Genomic DNA, 17237 nt, shown 5'->3' on the forward strand with positions numbered 1-17237 from the left:
GAACCAATCTAACGTTTCAAATAAAGAACCGATGAGATTTTGCAAATTTTATGCGTTTTTTTTTTTTAAAAAGTTATCAAGCTCTTAAAAAATCACCCGATATCTATAAAAATCCACCACGGTTGTACTACTATTACACCACGATGGAAATAATTGTCAAATTCGCAAAACTTTACGATTTCTTTTAGTTGAGTGAATTTTCGCACTTTTTATTCCAAAATAATTGTGCAATTATACTTGATTTTATTGGATAAATCGTTATGTACATAAAATGAAAATATAATTTGCATCAACAAGAAATTTAAATTTGCACGGTATAGTGAGCTCTGTAGTTTTGTGAAAAATCTATAACATATTGGCGTTTTTTCGACTGGAGTTTCGGAGGGCGGATATTATTTAGTAATATGGTATTTACATATAAAAAATCTATTGTAAATTATACATATGTATGTCCTCCAAAATGTGAGGGATACACATTTACAAAAAACCCCTATAGGTTTTCAGATTTTTCTGATCAAAGAATATACATATTACATATGTATGTATTTTATAATTTTAGGCAAATAATATGATTGCATTTATATATGTGTGGATGTGTATACATTTACTTATATTGTATTACAAATTACTACCGTTAGAAGAAATATGCAATGGCTCAACTTAGCATTCGGAGAACTCCATGACCGGATGTACTGAATCGTTCTATAATATAACTTATGTCTTCATTGTGGGAAGTTAGCTAGTATGTAAATATAAATCCGAATGATATTAAGTTAATGACGTTATGCTCAGTGCAGTTTACTAAAATCCGACGTATTTTTTCATGTACATATCTATAATGTGTTAGTTCTGTTTAACAATTGTAGTTTTATATTCTACCATAAGGAAACAAAGTAATGTACTGTAAAAGACCCAGCATAAAAGACAATGGCAGGGTTACTATATATTGGAAACTCTAAAATTGCATTCAAATTATTTTGATGACGGTCAGGAATACGAAACTGTCTATTCGAGAGCACGCGCACAATTATTTCTCAGGTGCTTTCCACCGCTACATAAACAATCCATTTAAATTAATTAATTTTTTTTTTAAATTTCTTAAACAACTGTTTTTCAGAAGTACAGGTATATAAAGCCAGCGTTAAAAGAAAGTGTACAACACTTGTTTATTACATTGCTTGTTTTATTTCAGTTTTTGCTAAGTGATATAATGTAACTATTTACATTTTTTTAAATGGTGTTTAATACTCTTCAAATTGATGAAAAAACAAAAACAAAATTCTTACAACAATATGAAAGCCTAAAATAGGTCATACTTCTGCCGTCAAAAGAAAGTATACAAAATAACAATAAATGATGGAAACATATTTTTCGTACTTTGTATGTTTTCCATTTGCTCTAATTATGACTTGCACACGTCGCGACATTGAATTGAGAAGATTTTCTGTTACTTCCGGTAACAGAAAATCTTCTTGTCATTCTTCTGCAATGACAACATTTTCTATCCAAATTGGAACTATCTTCAAAACTCTTCCTTTTAAGAATGGAGAAATCCTACCGATTAATAATCTTTTTGGATTTTTTTTAGATCGAAATTGCGGCCGCAATCGTGGACATCGTACAGGAACTTTTTTACGTGCCATCTCAACAATTTATTTAACTATTATACACCCACTAAATAAACATAAAAATTCTTTTGCGGCCGCAATCGTGGACATCGTACAGGAACTTTTTTACGTGTCATCTCAACAATTTATTTAACTATTATACACCCACTAAATAAACATAAAAATTCTTTTGTATTCAGTATAAATCTTTTTAAAATTAAAAAAACTGGACCGGTTAGTTAATTTAAACATTACAAAAAAATCGTAAAATCAGTGATTGTTCGAAAGGGCACACTAAGGGGCCATCCATAAATTACGTCACACGAATTTAAGGACTTTTTAACTCCTCCCCCCGTCCTTGTCACAAGTTGTCACATTTTGAACTATACAAAACCTTCTTTAGTTCGGATCATGTTTTTAAAGATCGGTAATTCAGTAAGCTTGTGAACGTCAGTGGCATGAGTGTCTGCATTGGAAGATGAATGTTTTCCATTACGAATAGCTACATACATATGTAGTATGAGTATGTTACAGCTTCAGGTGATCCTTCACCATCTTTTTTATTTAGAATTCCCGCATACACCGATGGAATAAGCTTATGTTTTTCAGTGACGACAAAATCATGATCTGACAATTGAACACGGTAATCAGGGTGCATTAATATTGGCGCTTGAGCATTTGCTGCTGTAATGCCTAAAGATACACGTGCTATATCATCCACTGATAAAAAATACTTGGTCTGGACCTAAAATTGAAGCCACAGATTCGAGATTTCATATAGTAGCTGTAAAAAATTGTCCATCCTTATGCTTTGAAATGTGATGTCACAAAGGTTTTGACCCCCCCCTGCCCCTTGTCACACAATGTCACTTCTGAATGATAAATATGGTAGTAAATATACAATATGTATGTCCTCGCATTTTTATTAAAATAACTCTTACATTGACTAATATATTCGGTATATAGTTTGCTAAGTAGGAAATCACTATATCTAAGATGCTGGACAACGTATCACCAATTCGAAATTGTGTTTTTGTTTTTATTTATTATGATTCGCTACATAACATTATATATGTACATACATACATATTAATACGACATTTTAAACTTTTGCTGTCAAATATAACATGGGGTATTTCACCCATTTTTGACTCTAAACTAACTACAATTATATATATACAATTTTATACATTCACTTAATTTTTCTAAGATTGATTACTTATTGGCCGATATATAAGATAGAAAAAAAACTGTAGTTGAAAATAAATTTTATTATTTATAAGGAAGCAGGAGGATTAACTCGATTTCTGTCCACACAAGGACACAATGTTATCAAAAAAAACGTCCTCTGAATTTCTTTATATTGACCAATATATAATACGTTATGAAATCAACAAGAAATACCCCGATGTTAGCCATTTTTGAAACAACGTACACTGGTCGATTTCATAGGCCAAAAATAAAAAAATAAAAGTTTGAAATTTACCACTGTTTGCATCAAGGCTATTTCTTAAAACACCAATAAAACTACCGGTAAATACATTTTTGGTCTATCCCATTCGTAGGGGCTACGAAAAGCAAGAGAATTGAGGCAATAGAAACACACGGACTGTGCAGTGAAAATAGCTTAAAAATTAGCTCTTATAATAAATTAAATTGCGATTGTTATGATCCCTGTCTCGCCCTTAAATAAATCAAGTTTGTTTATATTAGTTAATGTTTTCTAAGTCTATGCTTTTGATTTCAGCTGCAACTTTTTGCAACTTTCTTTATTATTCATGTTATTCTACCAGGCATGCGATTTTTTGTGAGTTATTTTTTATAATTTTTTTGTATTTATGTGTATGTAAGTATATTCGTGCATATTTTATTGTTTTTATTTTTTTTTTTCATCATACATATATACACATATTTTAGCTTTGGTTTTCATTTTATCATTTTCTCACTTTTATCAAATGTTTGTTTTCTACGTACTTTTATTTAGGCACATCATATTGGTGTAAACTTTCACGCCTATATATGTATTTTTGAATTCTAGTGTTTAGAAAATGTGTGAAGAAATATCATTTATCACCGAAGCAAATTTAATAAAGCTTCATTATTTACTTATTAAAAGCTTCGTTAACAAAAAACTTGATATTAACTTAAAAAGTTTCAAAGGAAAAACAGTTATCCTGAGCCAATAAAGATCTCAGAATCTGATGTTGAAGTTGATATAAAAAAATTTTTGGACCACATTGTGTCAGAAATGTAATTAATGAACGGAATGAGTCCTCTAATTACCTATTATCAATAGGAATATGTGGCTTTGATGGCAATTCTGGTCAGAGCGAATATAAGCAGAAATTTGAAAATAATAATTTGGAAGACAATAATTTATTTATCACGGCATATGTCCCTGTATAACTGATAATAAAATCGCAAAATGATGAAGAGCACAAACAAATTTGGAAAAACTGCAGAAAGACCTTCGTCCACCCGCTATTGCCGTCCTGTTGGAATTCAATTTCAAAAGGAATGAGTTTAATAAACCCTCAATGCATTAGATTTGCGCTAGCTCCTGCAAAGGAATTAACTTCAAAATATTTCTGGTATTATCTTCCTTCGTCAGTCCGTAAAATTTTAATTCACGCTCCTAATGTTATTCACTATGCACCAGTTTCAATTGTAGAGCTCTCATAAGAATCTGCTGAGTCAAGCAATAAGGACGTTAAGATGTATCGACTCCATCATACATGAAAAAACTAACGGATCGCTACACATCAGGACTTGCTAAACCGATTGCTTTTGAGCTTAGATCCTTTTATCACCAGTCAAAGAAACTATCATGCAAAAGTAAATCAATTTTATTAAAATCAGTTTTTGATTTAGTTGAATAATATTAAAAAAATCCTTTTTTCGTTTATCAAATTTTTTAATTTAATATAATTAATTAAAATTTGTTACCATGGGGGGGTGGCAGAGTGGAAAACGGGAGAGGGAGATTTTAAAAAGCTTTGGCAAAAGTTTCACTTTTATATATGCAGTGGAAGTATTTTTGGCCGCTGATTCCATACAAGACCGACCACTGTGCAACGGCACATTATTATGACAGAGAGTCTCCTCGAATTTCATTTATGTATTCCACAGAGTGGGGGATATTTTCGGTAAAAAGGGAAATGAATTTTTCCTCTTTCGAAAGGAAGATAGCACACTTTGAAGGCACTACTTTTGCAAAATGCAAGTTTCTGACGTAGTTCTTTAATGAGTTAGGACACAAACAACCGTTAGGTGAAAAAACTATAGTACTACGAAAAAAGTTGTATATCAATCAGCCAGAAGGTATACGAATTTACTTGGACTCTAAACTTGGAAATATTTAAAATTAAACAACAAACTCTATTTTTAAAAAAATACAGTATAAATTAACTTGTGAGAATACTTCCAAATCTTCAATAGTTGTATTAAGGTTTTGTTATAGTTTACATTATATACGGTTTTTATTTTATTTCAGATGTCTTAGCCGGTGAAAAACAAAAAATTGGCAGAACTGAATATATAAAGTTTTATTAAGAAATGGCAATGTCAAAGGTCATGCGGGTGCTGGAAAAATCTATTCCACCATCACCTTATAGCGTTCTTTTAGAGCATCGAAATAAGAGTGATAGCATTCTTTTTGAATCTCATGCGGTCGCTTTGCTCTCCACTCAGGAAACTGATGTAATACGAAAGCAGTATGCAAAATTGTGTGATGCTTACGGTTGTCTTGGTGTGCTGCAACTAAATGCGGGAGAAAGTACTGTTTTGTTTCTGGTGCTTGTCACTGGCTGTGTCTCAATGGGAAAAATCTGTGATGTTGAAGTTTTTCGAATTACGCAGACACAATTCGTGGCTTTGCAAAATGCAGCTCCGAATGAAGACAAAATATCGGAGTGTCGCAAGCTGTTGAACTCGGGAACTTTTTACTTTGCACATTCGAATCCTTCGATGATGAGTAGTTTACAAAAGTTTGATATAACTTTATGTGCTCAACGGAGGCAAAAGATATCTGAGACTGACAATCGTTTCTTTTGGAATCGAATGATGCACATACATATGCTCCGTTTCGGTGTAGATTGTCAATCATGGCTCCTGAAGGCAATGTGTGGTTCTGTGGAAGTTCGCACGGTGTATGTTGGAGCTAAACAGGCCCGCGCCGCCATCATATCTCGATTAAGTTGCGAGCGTGCCGGCACACGATTTAATGTTCGAGGTATGTAATGAATGTTTTGTATACCGAATCTAAACTCTATATATGAATACAGGATTTTCTAATAAGACTGACATGATTTCTTTAAAAAAAAACACACTAATTGTTAGTGTAATCAATGACTTAAAATAACCCTACCAGAAGTAGTCTAATGGTGTTAAAATAAAACTTCTTCGAGGCCATTCAATGTCACGATTTCTTGAAATAATCGAATCTCCACACTTTTCTCGCAATAATTTGGTTGATGCACGTGCTGTGTGGCACGGCGCCCAGTCTTTTTGGAACCAGATGTTGTCAAGATTAACTTCTTCCAATTACAGCCATAAAGAATACGTTAACGGTGTCACCAACTTCATTTCGAAAGAAGTACGTACCGGTACCGATGATTTTATTGAACCAAAAACCACACCTACGTGCCAATTTAGGTGAATGTAATGGTTGTTCAAGAATAATTTGTGGATCTTTGCACAAGAATCGACAGTTTTGCTTATTAATTCGACAAAAAGCGACAATTCGGCAATTGGAGAACGTTTATTTTGATAATAAAATTGAATAATATGTAAATGTTTCCTCTTGCGTATCTCTTTCTACGATAAATTGTAAACATTACTGACTATAATGAAGAAAAAATTACAGATCATATTAAAAATGGCCGAAAGAAAACTTTGAAATCATATCATCCTTATTGGAAAACCCGGCAATAAAGTTTTTTCCTTATATAATTTAGTGCTTTAGTGAAAATATATTCAATTTACTTATTTTTTTTTTTTTAAATTTCAGAAACTTATATTTAAATTAAAAACTGTATTTTAGGAATATTTTCACCAACATTAAAATTTAATATATTTTTTTAACAAAATGTATGTTCTGTTATACTATCTGCTATTATGATATATTTTATTTCATAATTATACCTCTTCTTAAGGCACCAACGATGAGGGGCATGTTGCTAACTTTGTTGAGACCGAACAGGTTATATATGTGGATAGTGATGTGACTAGTTATATTCAAACACGTGGATCGGTTCCTCTTTTTTGGGAGCAACCAGGTGTACAAGTTGGCTCACACAAAGTGAAATTATCACGAGGGTTTGAAGCTTCTGCGGCAGCATTTGATCGTCATATGGTGATGATGAAACAACGGTACGGATATCAGGCGATTATAAACCTTTTGGGTACTTCGATGATTGGTAGTAAGGAAGGTGAGGCAATGTTAAGCAATGAATTCCAAAAACACCATAATATGTCCACCCACAAAGATGTTTCACATATTATATTTGATTATCATCAAGAGTGTCGAGGTGGTAATTTTGGTGCGCTTTTGAAACTGAAAGAGCGCTTAGGAGTTTGCGGTGTAAACTATGGATTTTTCCATGCTTCCCAAGGGCAAGCACTACGTGAACAATTTGGTGTTATTCGCACTAATTGCCTCGATTGTTTGGACCGCACCAATTGCGTTCAAACGTTCTTGGGCTTAGACATGCTCAATCAACAAATTGAAGCTTTAAAGTTGGGAGAGAAAAAACAAAATTTCTCCAGATTTGAAGAAATATTTCGGCAAATGTGGGTAAATAACGGTAATGAAGTTAGTAAAATCTATGCAGGTACTGGAGCTATACAAGGTGGCTCCAAACTAATGGACGGAGCACGATCTGCCGCTCGTACTATACAGAATAATTTGTTAGATAATTCAAAACAGGAAGCAATTGATATTTTATTACTTGGATCAACACTATCGTCAGAATTAGCTGATCGAGCTCGAATATTATTGCCATCGAATATGCTGCATGCGCCAACTACAGTTTTGAGGGAAATGTGCAAACGCTTTGCTGAGTATGTAGTTCCGCGTACCTGTCGCGTCGCAGTTGGTACCTATAATGTAAACGGTGGTAAACATTTTAGAAGCATTGTTTTTAAAGACTCTTTGTCTGATTGGTTACTTGATTGCCACGCATTGGCACGAGCTAAGGCTCTAGTCAACGTGAACAATCCATCGGAGAACGCCTGCGATCCGGTTGATATATATGCGATTGGTTTTCAAGAGATCGTTGATTTGAATGCCTCTAACATTGTAGCTGCCAGCACAGATAATGCCAAATTATGGGCAGAGGAATTACAAAAGACTATTTCTCGAGATAATGATTATGTCCTTCTCACATATCAACAATTAGTAGGTGTGTGTTTATATATATATGTTCGACCTGAGCATGCGCCATTTATTCGTGATGTTGCCATTGATTGTGTTAAAACGGGACTAGGGGGCACCACTGGAAATAAGGGAGCATGTGCGATACGCTTTGTTTTTCATGGAAGTTCGATGTGCTTCGTCTGCGCTCATTTTGCTGCTGGTCAATCACAGGTAATAGATAATAGATACTTAGTTCTTTATATTAATATTTAGTTAACGGTTTTTATAAAAGTTATAATGGTATAACTCAAATGCTACTATATATTTGAATGACTTTTAAGCTTGAGTTAGACGCAGTTGTATCTGTTTGGAATAGGTTTTTTACAATACCCACATACATATGTAGTTGTATTTAAATGTATGTACATCTAATAGACAGATTAAAACATTTATATCGGTTTAAAGAAAAACACGTTGTATGGAAATTCGTTTTAAATAACTACCAACGACATCTATTCTCTTCAGATCTGAGAACAGACAAAAATCACAGATGCTCAGTTTCAGAGAATAAGTGTATGCAAAAAAAAGTTTAAGCCTAATTCTGGTAATTTGTTATTGAATTCCTTTTTTGTTGCACTGTGTACTGTTTTGATGAAACGTAAACTTCTTACTTTTATTTTAATGAGACCGTTTTTACGTTATTTCGTTACTGCAACATTCTAGTAATCGAGAGCTAGTAGTTGAATTCTACATCTTCAACATAGTGAATGAAAATATATATCATATAACTTTATTAATTGTTGATTATGCGGTATAGTCCAGACGAATAACTGTGGTTTGAACCTGCATTGAAATTATGGATTCAAGTTTAATATATCTATGTGACATATCAACAAAAAAATCAGATTTATTATGCTTCCAATGCCGCACAAGTTTGATCAGTTCGTTGTTGGTTGTATTCGATTGTCCGCCCTCGCAGTACTCATTTTACTTATAGTTTTTTCATCTTTATAGTGTGCTATCTCGAAGCACTTCATTTTATATTATACAAAATCTTAAATTAATATTAAATTTTACACCCTAGATTATACAAAAGCGTTTCATAAGAAATTGATATCTAGTTGATATTGATTGATATCTCAGGAACTACTTGACCAATTCTGACCAAATTTGGCACATTATTTTGATTTTCTTATGTTTCGATTTGAAAATGGGCGAAATCGGACAACAATCACTTCTACTTCCCATATACATATAAAAATATAAATTCCATATAAGTGTTCAAAACGTTTCCACATAAGTTTCTTTTTAAATTAATTATAGGTTGCTGAGCGTAACGCAGATTATGCTGAAATAACCAGAAAGTTAGCGTTTCCAATGGGACGTACTCTAAAGTCGCATGATTGGGTATTTTGGTGTGGAGATTTTAACTATAGAATCGACATGGAAAAGGATGATTTGAAAGAAGCTATACAGAACGAAGATCTCACATCTGTACTGTTGAATGATCAGCTGCGTAAGGAGCAAGAAGCGGGCAATGTCTTCAGCGATTTTCTTGAAGGAGAAATCAATTTCGATCCTACGTACAAATATGATTTGTTTAGTGATGAATATGATACGTCAGAAAAACAACGTGCACCTGCTTGGACTGATCGTGTATTATGGCGTCGACGTAAAGCTTTGGCAGCAGAAACAGATGTCAATAGTGTCGAATGGAATCCAGGAAGACTTATTCATTATGGTCGCTCAGAGTTGAAGCAAAGTGACCATCGCCCAGTTATTGCCATTATTGATGCAGAAATTGTGGAAATTGATTCACAGCGTCGACGCGAGGTTTGGAGAAACATAAATATTTTTCTTGTTTTTGTAATTGCATACATTTTTGTTTTATCCTTTGATGTTTTTAGGTTTTTGAACAGGTTATAAGAGACTTAGGTCCACCTGATTCTACCATTGTGGTGCACGTAAAAGAGGATGTCGTTTGTGACGACGGGCCAACTATCTATGACGAAGCAGTCATGTCTACCCTTATTCAGGAATTGTCGAAGTTGGGTGAAGTTACTTTGGTTCGATATGTAGAGGACACAATGTGGGTAACATTTCGAGATGGTGAATCAGCATTACATGCGAGTAATAAAAAATATATTCGTATTTGTGGTTTGGAGCTACAACTTCAACTAAAGACTGCAAATTGGCAGCCATTAGTTGACAATGAAATTGAGTTGTGCACAACCAACACAATACCCTTGTGCTCGAATCCTCAAGAACAAGCACAGTTATTCAGTAGTTCACCTGACATTCCGAGACGTTCTAAACAGCCTCCTGGGCGACCAGCACCAGCTCGCCCACCTATGCCACTGTCACCAAAAAGTTCGCCTCGTCATCATCCACACGTTGGAGTTATTAGTGTCGTCCCTGATATGGTGCAATCTAAACTCTCCAAACCTTTAATGACACAACCCTTACAGCCCTTACCAATTTCGCCTCAAAACAATCAAAAGAACAATAAAACGTCTAGCAATGAAAGTATTTCGTCTTCTAAATCACAGTCACCAACTGAAACTCAACAATGTTCTCCATTACATTCGTCATCTGCAGTTTCACCAGTTGAGTTTCCCGATGGACAATTCCCCCCTACTCCTCCAAGGCAAAGCAAAAATTCTACACCAGTATCCACACCAATACGTCAACCGAAACAAGAAGGTACTTCAACTTTTTACGATGGTAGTGCTAACATATATGAAGAAATACAAGAAGAAATGCCAGCGCCTAGACATCCACCACCTCCATTTCCATCAATTGCAAACCAAGAAATTGCTCCCATTGCTTCTGTTGAAAGTCCTCGTAGACAAGTAGTAGGAACACATTCGACACCAATAGGTCCTCCACCACCTTTGCCGGCGCGGCGCGGACCTCCACCCATACCCAATCGCAGTGGAAATGCACCACCACTTCCTACTCGACCAGGCAATAACAATTGAAGTAAGTACTAAAAAGATATATGTACTTTTCACTTATTTTTACATAATTATATTTTATATTCTTAGTTATATCTTCACAATACCTGAGTTTGCATTCTTTGAAGAATAAATCTTGCATAATATGTTTTGATGGTAAATGAACCATTTTCGAACTGGTTCTAGTTAATTTCATACTGTATCACTTAAAATGTGAAGTATCATTAAGTGCGTATACTTTTCTATGAGATTTGAGTAACCGTGAGCTAAAAATCAATGAAATATTATTTTCGCCACTTTGTTTGGCTTTGTACCGTTAGGCAAATAACGTTAAGTTAAAATATTGAGTATGGGGCTACCAAAAATGTGTGATTTCTTTTAGGTATGAATAGACATTTTTATGAAACAGTTTTGGTTGATATATCAACATTAACGTCTTTTAACTTTTTTGATACTTCGTCAACTTATTCTGGAATTTCTTTAATGCAATCCGACACTGGATAATTAACCCGGGGACGAAACCGTTTCCTTAGCCTATATATGTACATGTATACACTAATATACTTTTTAATATTTTTTTTAAAACTAAGCAATTAAAACTTTTATATTACTATTTATATATTTGTCAGGTACTAATTTCAACATCGCACGCTTATACTCCTTTCCCGTGTTATTGTATTGATTGTAGCAAATTTGATGTAATAATACTTACTTTGAGGCATTAATGGATTTATTTCTGCAACATGAAAATAATAATAAAAAAGTGTTATATCTTCAACTTCTATGGGAACCTGGCATAGCTATTTTATGAATTTCATCACAATGAAAAATTTTAAAAAGAAAGAACTTTTATGCCAAATAAATAGAAATATGAAGAAAAATTAAAACGTTTTTCATACGTACTTATTTCTTTATTGCATTAGTAAAACTTCAGATTTATTTGCTTTTCAGTTGTTATTTGCAAGCGTATTATATGATGCGTATTTTAGGTATCTACATACGTATGTAGTATAAAGTTTTAAACCATCACATTATTATTGTTCAAGTGGTGTTGCTGGAGCTATAAAATTGAATGTAAAACCATAATTATTATGATAATTATATCTAAGTTATTAGTTCTATAGTTTCTTTATTAGTTCTATATTTTTATAGTTTATTTTTAATAGAAATAGACTGCAATACAAAAGCTGACATTCCGTAATACAATTGAATTTATCAGATAAACTTTTAAAAGAGTATAATATTCGCTATCCAAAAATGTAGCCTGTAGCCACTTAAGGTAAAACTAGTCAGAAAAGCTCAAATGCAATTAAATGAAACAAATTTAGATATGTATATTTATACTAAGTTTGCTTAATTGTTAAAGAAAATAAAATTCAATTCAATTAAGTTAAACCAAATAACAAAGTTAAATTACATAAACAAATGCGTTTATGTTGATATTGTTGAAAGTATTTTATAGTATAAATAAATATAGCAATGTAAACATGCAGGTCAGGAAGTTATTGTTGCTGCTAGTAAAATCCACTACTTATAACATATTAATCTCAGTATGTGAACGTAGAATCCTAAGGCTTAATTTAGCATGATATTTGTGCATTGTAATGACATATAAAAAATTGCTTGTCTTTGGTTAAAATTTATAATTAAATAAGTATAGGCGAAAGCCCATGCACATTTGAAAATGTTAATTATAATCCCTATAAATGTTACATTGTAAAAACGCATATACATATAAATAAAGCTATAATAAATCAATATACTAATATTGCAATTTCCTTTAGTTTGATTATGTTGAGCTAACCCATATATGTATGTATATAGATATGTAAAGTTTCTAGTAATTCACTTATATAAAATTGTTCTAAAACCAGTCTGGTAGAGGTTCTTGGGGAAGGTTTTTGTAACTTGTGAGTGATGTACAAGGACGTTGTTGTCGCCAAAATTCTTGTCGTTTTATTAGAAAGTTAACAGCTTCATTTGCATGATTGGAAATATTTTCCGAGTTTGTATCGGCTCGAACTAAATCCGGGTGTTTCAACAGTTTTTCTAAATACTCCTTGTCAACGCATAATTCACCTAACAATTTGCGAGCGTTGAGTCGTTCAATTTCGTCTCTGGATAGTTTTGGGCGATTCGAATGTTGTACATTTTTTTGAGATTGTTTATTGCTGTTAGATTTAGTAGAAATTTTATTATTCGCAGACTTGAGTGCAATGTTGAGCGATGAACATTTACTAGTTCCTATAGTATTCTCAATGGCTTCTTGAGTTTTTTGAACACCCAATCGAAAGGAAGATAATTCGGGACGTGCGCGTAAGCCTTGGTGGAAGAACATTAGACTCTGTTCGAATTGACCAAGAAAATAGAGGGATTCTGCTTTTTGGAAAATTGCTCGAATATTATTTTTGTCTTCAGTGAGTGCAGTTTCCGCATCCTGTAATGCTTTTGATGGCTCCCCTAGCAAAAGGTAACATTTACTTCGAGAAACCAACGCATTTATGTCAGTTCCATTTAGTTCGAGAGCCTGAAAATGTAAATAAAGGATACGTTTAATATAAAATTTTATAATAAATTGTATGAGTAATTATTAAGACTAGTTCCAATTGCTCGAACCTGTGAAAAGAAATATACGGCGTTTTCTGGATTGGCGTTTTTAATTTCTTTCAACCCCAATGCTATAATGGAATTAATGTCTGCCTCATCCGGTATTTGCATGATTTCATTACGATCCTGTTTATGTTTTATTTGCAGGCTTTGTTTAATGTCGTAAGTGCCGGCGCTTACAGCTGCTGCTCTATCTTTATCAGTATAGAAGTCTACAAAATTTTCTTTTGTTTTTTTTTTTAATAATTGATCCTCGGTTTTTCTTCGCGCAGCACGCAATTCTGCCTCAATACGGTTTCCGCGACCTCCAACTCCACTTTTTTCTACATCGTCAGCAAATTTTACAGTCTTGCGATTGCTATTTAAATTTCGGCCACCTGGGATAGCGTTAGACAAGCTTTTCCCATTATAAGAATGTCTTGTACGTGGCGAAGAATAGTACCGGGCTTGATTTAGTTTGCGTGATGATTCATCTATTGACTCTTCGTCTGCAGTTATTCCGATTCTTATAAAACTTTGAAGTAATTCTTGTTCTTTATCAACATCTAAAATGTTTTTCATAACACTTGACATATTGGCGGAAAGAAGTTTGATCCAAAAAATACGCCTATGAATATGCTAAAACTGAATTTTCCATTCAACATTTACGTTTAAAATTTGTTCAATGAATCCACAAGCATATCTGTATTAGGTTATTGCTCGAGAAAAAATCATATGGGTGGGACGGAAGTTAAAATGTACATGAGCGTATAATTATCTAAATTCTAACACAATAAATAAATCCTTTTTAGGACATATTTTCCTATACAATTGTATATATATATTTTATCTTATTATAATTTGGTAGTATTGATATCTAAGAGCTAGCTAAGTCAAGAAATTGACAAATGTCGAGATTTGCTTTCCTTCGATGATTAATGCTATTTAATATATTATACAACCCTAATGTGAAATACGCGTTGTTAAGTGAAATTAAAGTTTGTGTTGCTTGGGAACATGTGATAATCGATAGCTAATCTACCAGATTTGGAAAATTATATATTGTACACATTCGGCTAAAATTACTACGAATTTGTGCAAATGTATGAATTAATTGCAATTTAGGTTTAATTTTAATAGCCTAATAGACGATAAACGTCTACGAATTTGTGAGTTACATGACGTTGTGTTGCATAATACTTTCATTTTGTAATTTCGTAGTATTATCTGCTATGATCACTATTTAATCCATATATGTATGTATATATATCCCCAGAGTTACTGTTAGGCAACTTAATTCACAATTAAGTTCCGTTCAAAGATCAATCCGTCAGGCAGATTTTTTTTAATTCAAAACGTTACTTTTTAAAGATGATGAGACGTAAGAAGCTCGCAAAATAATATAATTAATTAAATGATTTCAGAACCTAAGTTAATTTATAATAATGAAATTCTTGAGAACTAGGGGAAAAATTTTTGTTTATTCCAACTAAATCTTGTTTGTGTTAAATATTAATTGTGGTTTTAGGTAAAATGTGGTTTTCAATGATCTAAGACCGAATTAATTGTGTGTTCAGTTAAAAGTTATATGTATGAGCATACTTTAAAAAGGAAATGGGAGAATTTTCTGTCGGAATCTTTTTTACTGCAACTTAACGGGTATCACTTGATATTTGTACTTGTTTACTACATTATATATTCATATCGGCTTAGTTGATAGATAGATGGATAATTAGAACAATTAATAAACACTAAAAGATCTGAAAACATTCTACCAGACGAGCTACACGACAATGAAACGAAAGAAGAATCTTTATTTATACATACATATGTAGGTAAATGAAAGCATTACCAAGTGAATAGTAACGGTCTACGATCATGTGTTTCAAAATTATGACACAAAAATTGCTTTACACTAAAATTTCCTCCCCTTGCCTTGATCATCTGTATCGAAAATACTTGCTTTGAAAATTCACATGCGCTAATAGGAAATAAAATAAAATAACAAATTAAGTGCCTATTTGTTTTGTTAACACCATGAAAAAAATTTAATAAATAAAAAATTAGGCATTATTTATGTATACAGTTCTGCTAATGATACATTTATTTAAACGAATATTGGATTCTCTGATATTTCTATGGTATGATGTATTCACATAATCTGTTCCGAAGGGCGATGTTCCTTTAGTCCAGAACTCCGAATTTACTTAAATATTGGGAAGTAAAATTTGTATTTTGTAAATATTTAATAAATAAATAAATTTAGCTTTTTGTGATTTAAACTTCACCGTCTTTTGCATTAAGTACCTTATTGTAACCTATTAAAGCTTTATCGTATTCTCGAACTTTCATATGATTGTGAGACTGATCACATAACAGTTTAATGCAGGTCTCCAGTTCCTCCAACGGGTCGACTTTATTTCTTCTACGCGGCATTATGCACTATAAAAAACGTTAAATATACAAAATTATATTTATTTTTTATGCCAACCGAATGACTTTACATAGCTATTGCTTCCGAGATACTGACAAGTTGGCGAATATTTGAAGTTAATTGTTTACTTGGTGCTTAATGAAATGTAATCAAATGGGACAAAAAAATACTTGAATAAATGGCAAAAAACTTTTTCAAGGAAAACTTCGACTGTGGAAATCAACGCATTCAAAAGTATGTAAATAAGATAGCTTGTAGGAAATGATCCCAATTTAAAAACATGAATTATATTTTCTTAGGCTTGCTTTTAATATACGAGTATGTATAAAACTCCAAATATTTCTCTGAATAAAATGTTTAATTGTAATATATATATCCCTATGGTAAATTTTATTTTGCGAAAAATGTGCATGTGTGTACGTAGTATGTAGATGAAAAAGCGAAAATATAACTTAAACAAAAATATTGCAGAAGTAGACCTGACTAAATTTATTATTCTGATTCAAATCTTCAACTTGTAAGCATCAGTGTACAATTACAAATCGATGAAATATAATATATTTGCCAGACTACCGAGGTAAAATAATTAGTTTATCTGCTGATTTGAGCTATATAAACTGCGTTTTATTTTGCTCTACAGGGATGCCTTCACCACTGAGTAATATTTACACAAACACGCAAATTCGGAAATGATGACATTTAGAAGTGCACCAATTCATCTAGGTTGCATGCTATGACAAGCAGTAATAAAATTTAATAAACAACCATTAACTATGACTATGTAGTTTTATATTAACTCGTAAGTTTGAGTAGTTGTTGCTTTGCCTGCTTGTCGGTCTTTCAACCGGTTTCCCCGCTTAATTCTCTTCACTCACAATTTACAAATTGCTTTGATTGTCCTTTGCTTAATGTGACAATTTCCTAAAGAACTTAATTGCATGGGGAGGGAGGAAATGTTCCTGAAAGTTTTTGTTTGCAAAAAATGGTTTCCATTTTTTTACATATACATACTTATATGTATGTGCGTAGTATATGGTACATTTGTATGTAGTGCGTATGCTACACAGTATATGTATGTATTTCCTCAGAAATATTTCAACTGTTATAATTTATGTTGGTTTTTATTATGTACTTAATGTATTAGCTTTGATTATAAATCAGCTCGTATGATAATTGAATTAAGAATAACGATGTTTATATCATGTCAAAATTGGCAGAGAATGTGATTTTTCAGCTCCTTTTGCTATTGAAAAATATAATTTCGTATGTAAAGAAGTAGTTTTCCTTGCGGTAAATGC

At 32.7% G+C, this 17237-nt stretch overlaps 2 protein-coding genes across 7 annotated transcripts; one reads left to right on the forward strand and one right to left on the reverse strand.

Annotated features, from left to right (window-relative positions):
- The first annotated feature begins 151 nt into the window (after nt 1-151).
- Nucleotides 152-12693, forward strand: LOC126756196 (synaptojanin-1). Of its 3 annotated transcripts, none has more exons than XM_050469065.1 (6): nt 152-407; nt 5101-5838; nt 6761-8193; nt 9286-9795; nt 9870-10944; nt 11549-12693. In XM_050469065.1, the coding sequence occupies exons 2-5, from the start codon at nt 5163-5165 to the stop codon at nt 10941-10943; spliced, it is 3693 nt and encodes a 1230-aa protein (XP_050325022.1). In that variant the 5' UTR covers nt 152-407; nt 5101-5162; the 3' UTR covers nt 10944; nt 11549-12693. The 3 variants fall into 3 exon arrangements, with proteins under 3 accessions (XP_050325022.1, XP_050325023.1, XP_050325024.1); XM_050469066.1 differs by having other exon boundaries at nt 152-399; XM_050469067.1 differs by lacking the exon at nt 11549-12693 and adding an exon at nt 11010-11542.
- On the reverse strand, nt 11809-16620 carry LOC126756201 (outer dynein arm-docking complex subunit 4). Of its 4 annotated transcripts, none has more exons than XM_050469079.1 (3): nt 15813-15912; nt 13536-15711; nt 11809-13446 (listed from the first exon to the last, which is right to left on the reverse strand). In XM_050469079.1, exons 2-3 carry the CDS (start codon nt 14097-14099, stop codon nt 12784-12786), a joined length of 1227 nt encoding a protein of 408 aa, XP_050325036.1. In that variant the 5' UTR covers nt 14100-15711; nt 15813-15912; the 3' UTR covers nt 11809-12783. The 4 variants fall into 4 exon arrangements, with proteins under 4 accessions (XP_050325036.1, XP_050325039.1, XP_050325038.1 ...); XM_050469082.1 differs by lacking the exon at nt 13536-15711 and adding an exon at nt 16513-16620 and having other exon boundaries at nt 11855-13446; nt 15813-15947; XM_050469081.1 differs by lacking the exon at nt 13536-15711 and adding an exon at nt 16036-16145 and having other exon boundaries at nt 11855-13446; nt 15813-15947.
- Nucleotides 16621-17237: the final 617 nt, after the last annotated feature.

The sequence above is a fragment of the Bactrocera neohumeralis genome, chromosome 4, assembly GCF_024586455.1.
Source record: "Bactrocera neohumeralis isolate Rockhampton chromosome 4, APGP_CSIRO_Bneo_wtdbg2-racon-allhic-juicebox.fasta_v2, whole genome shotgun sequence".
In the NCBI taxonomy this organism is placed as follows: Eukaryota; Metazoa; Arthropoda; class Insecta; order Diptera; family Tephritidae; genus Bactrocera; species Bactrocera neohumeralis.

Coding starts and splice junctions, on each gene's coding strand:
- LOC126756196 (XM_050469065.1), top strand. CDS start 5,163: ATGGCAATGTCAAAGGTCATGCGGGTGCTGGAAAAATCTATTCCACCA. Junction 5,839..6,760: donor CACACGATTTAATGTTCGAG/GTATGTAATGAA, acceptor CCTCTTCTTAAG/GCACCAACGATGAGGGGCAT. Junction 8,194..9,285: donor TTGCTGCTGGTCAATCACAG/GTAATAGATAAT, acceptor AATTAATTATAG/GTTGCTGAGCGTAACGCAGA.
- LOC126756201 (XM_050469079.1), bottom strand. CDS start 14,099: ATGTCAAGTGTTATGAAAAACATTTTAGATGTTGATAAAGAACAAGAA. Junction 13,447..13,535: donor CCGTATATTTCTTTTCACAG/GTTCGAGCAATT, acceptor TTACATTTTCAG/GCTCTCGAACTAAATGGAAC.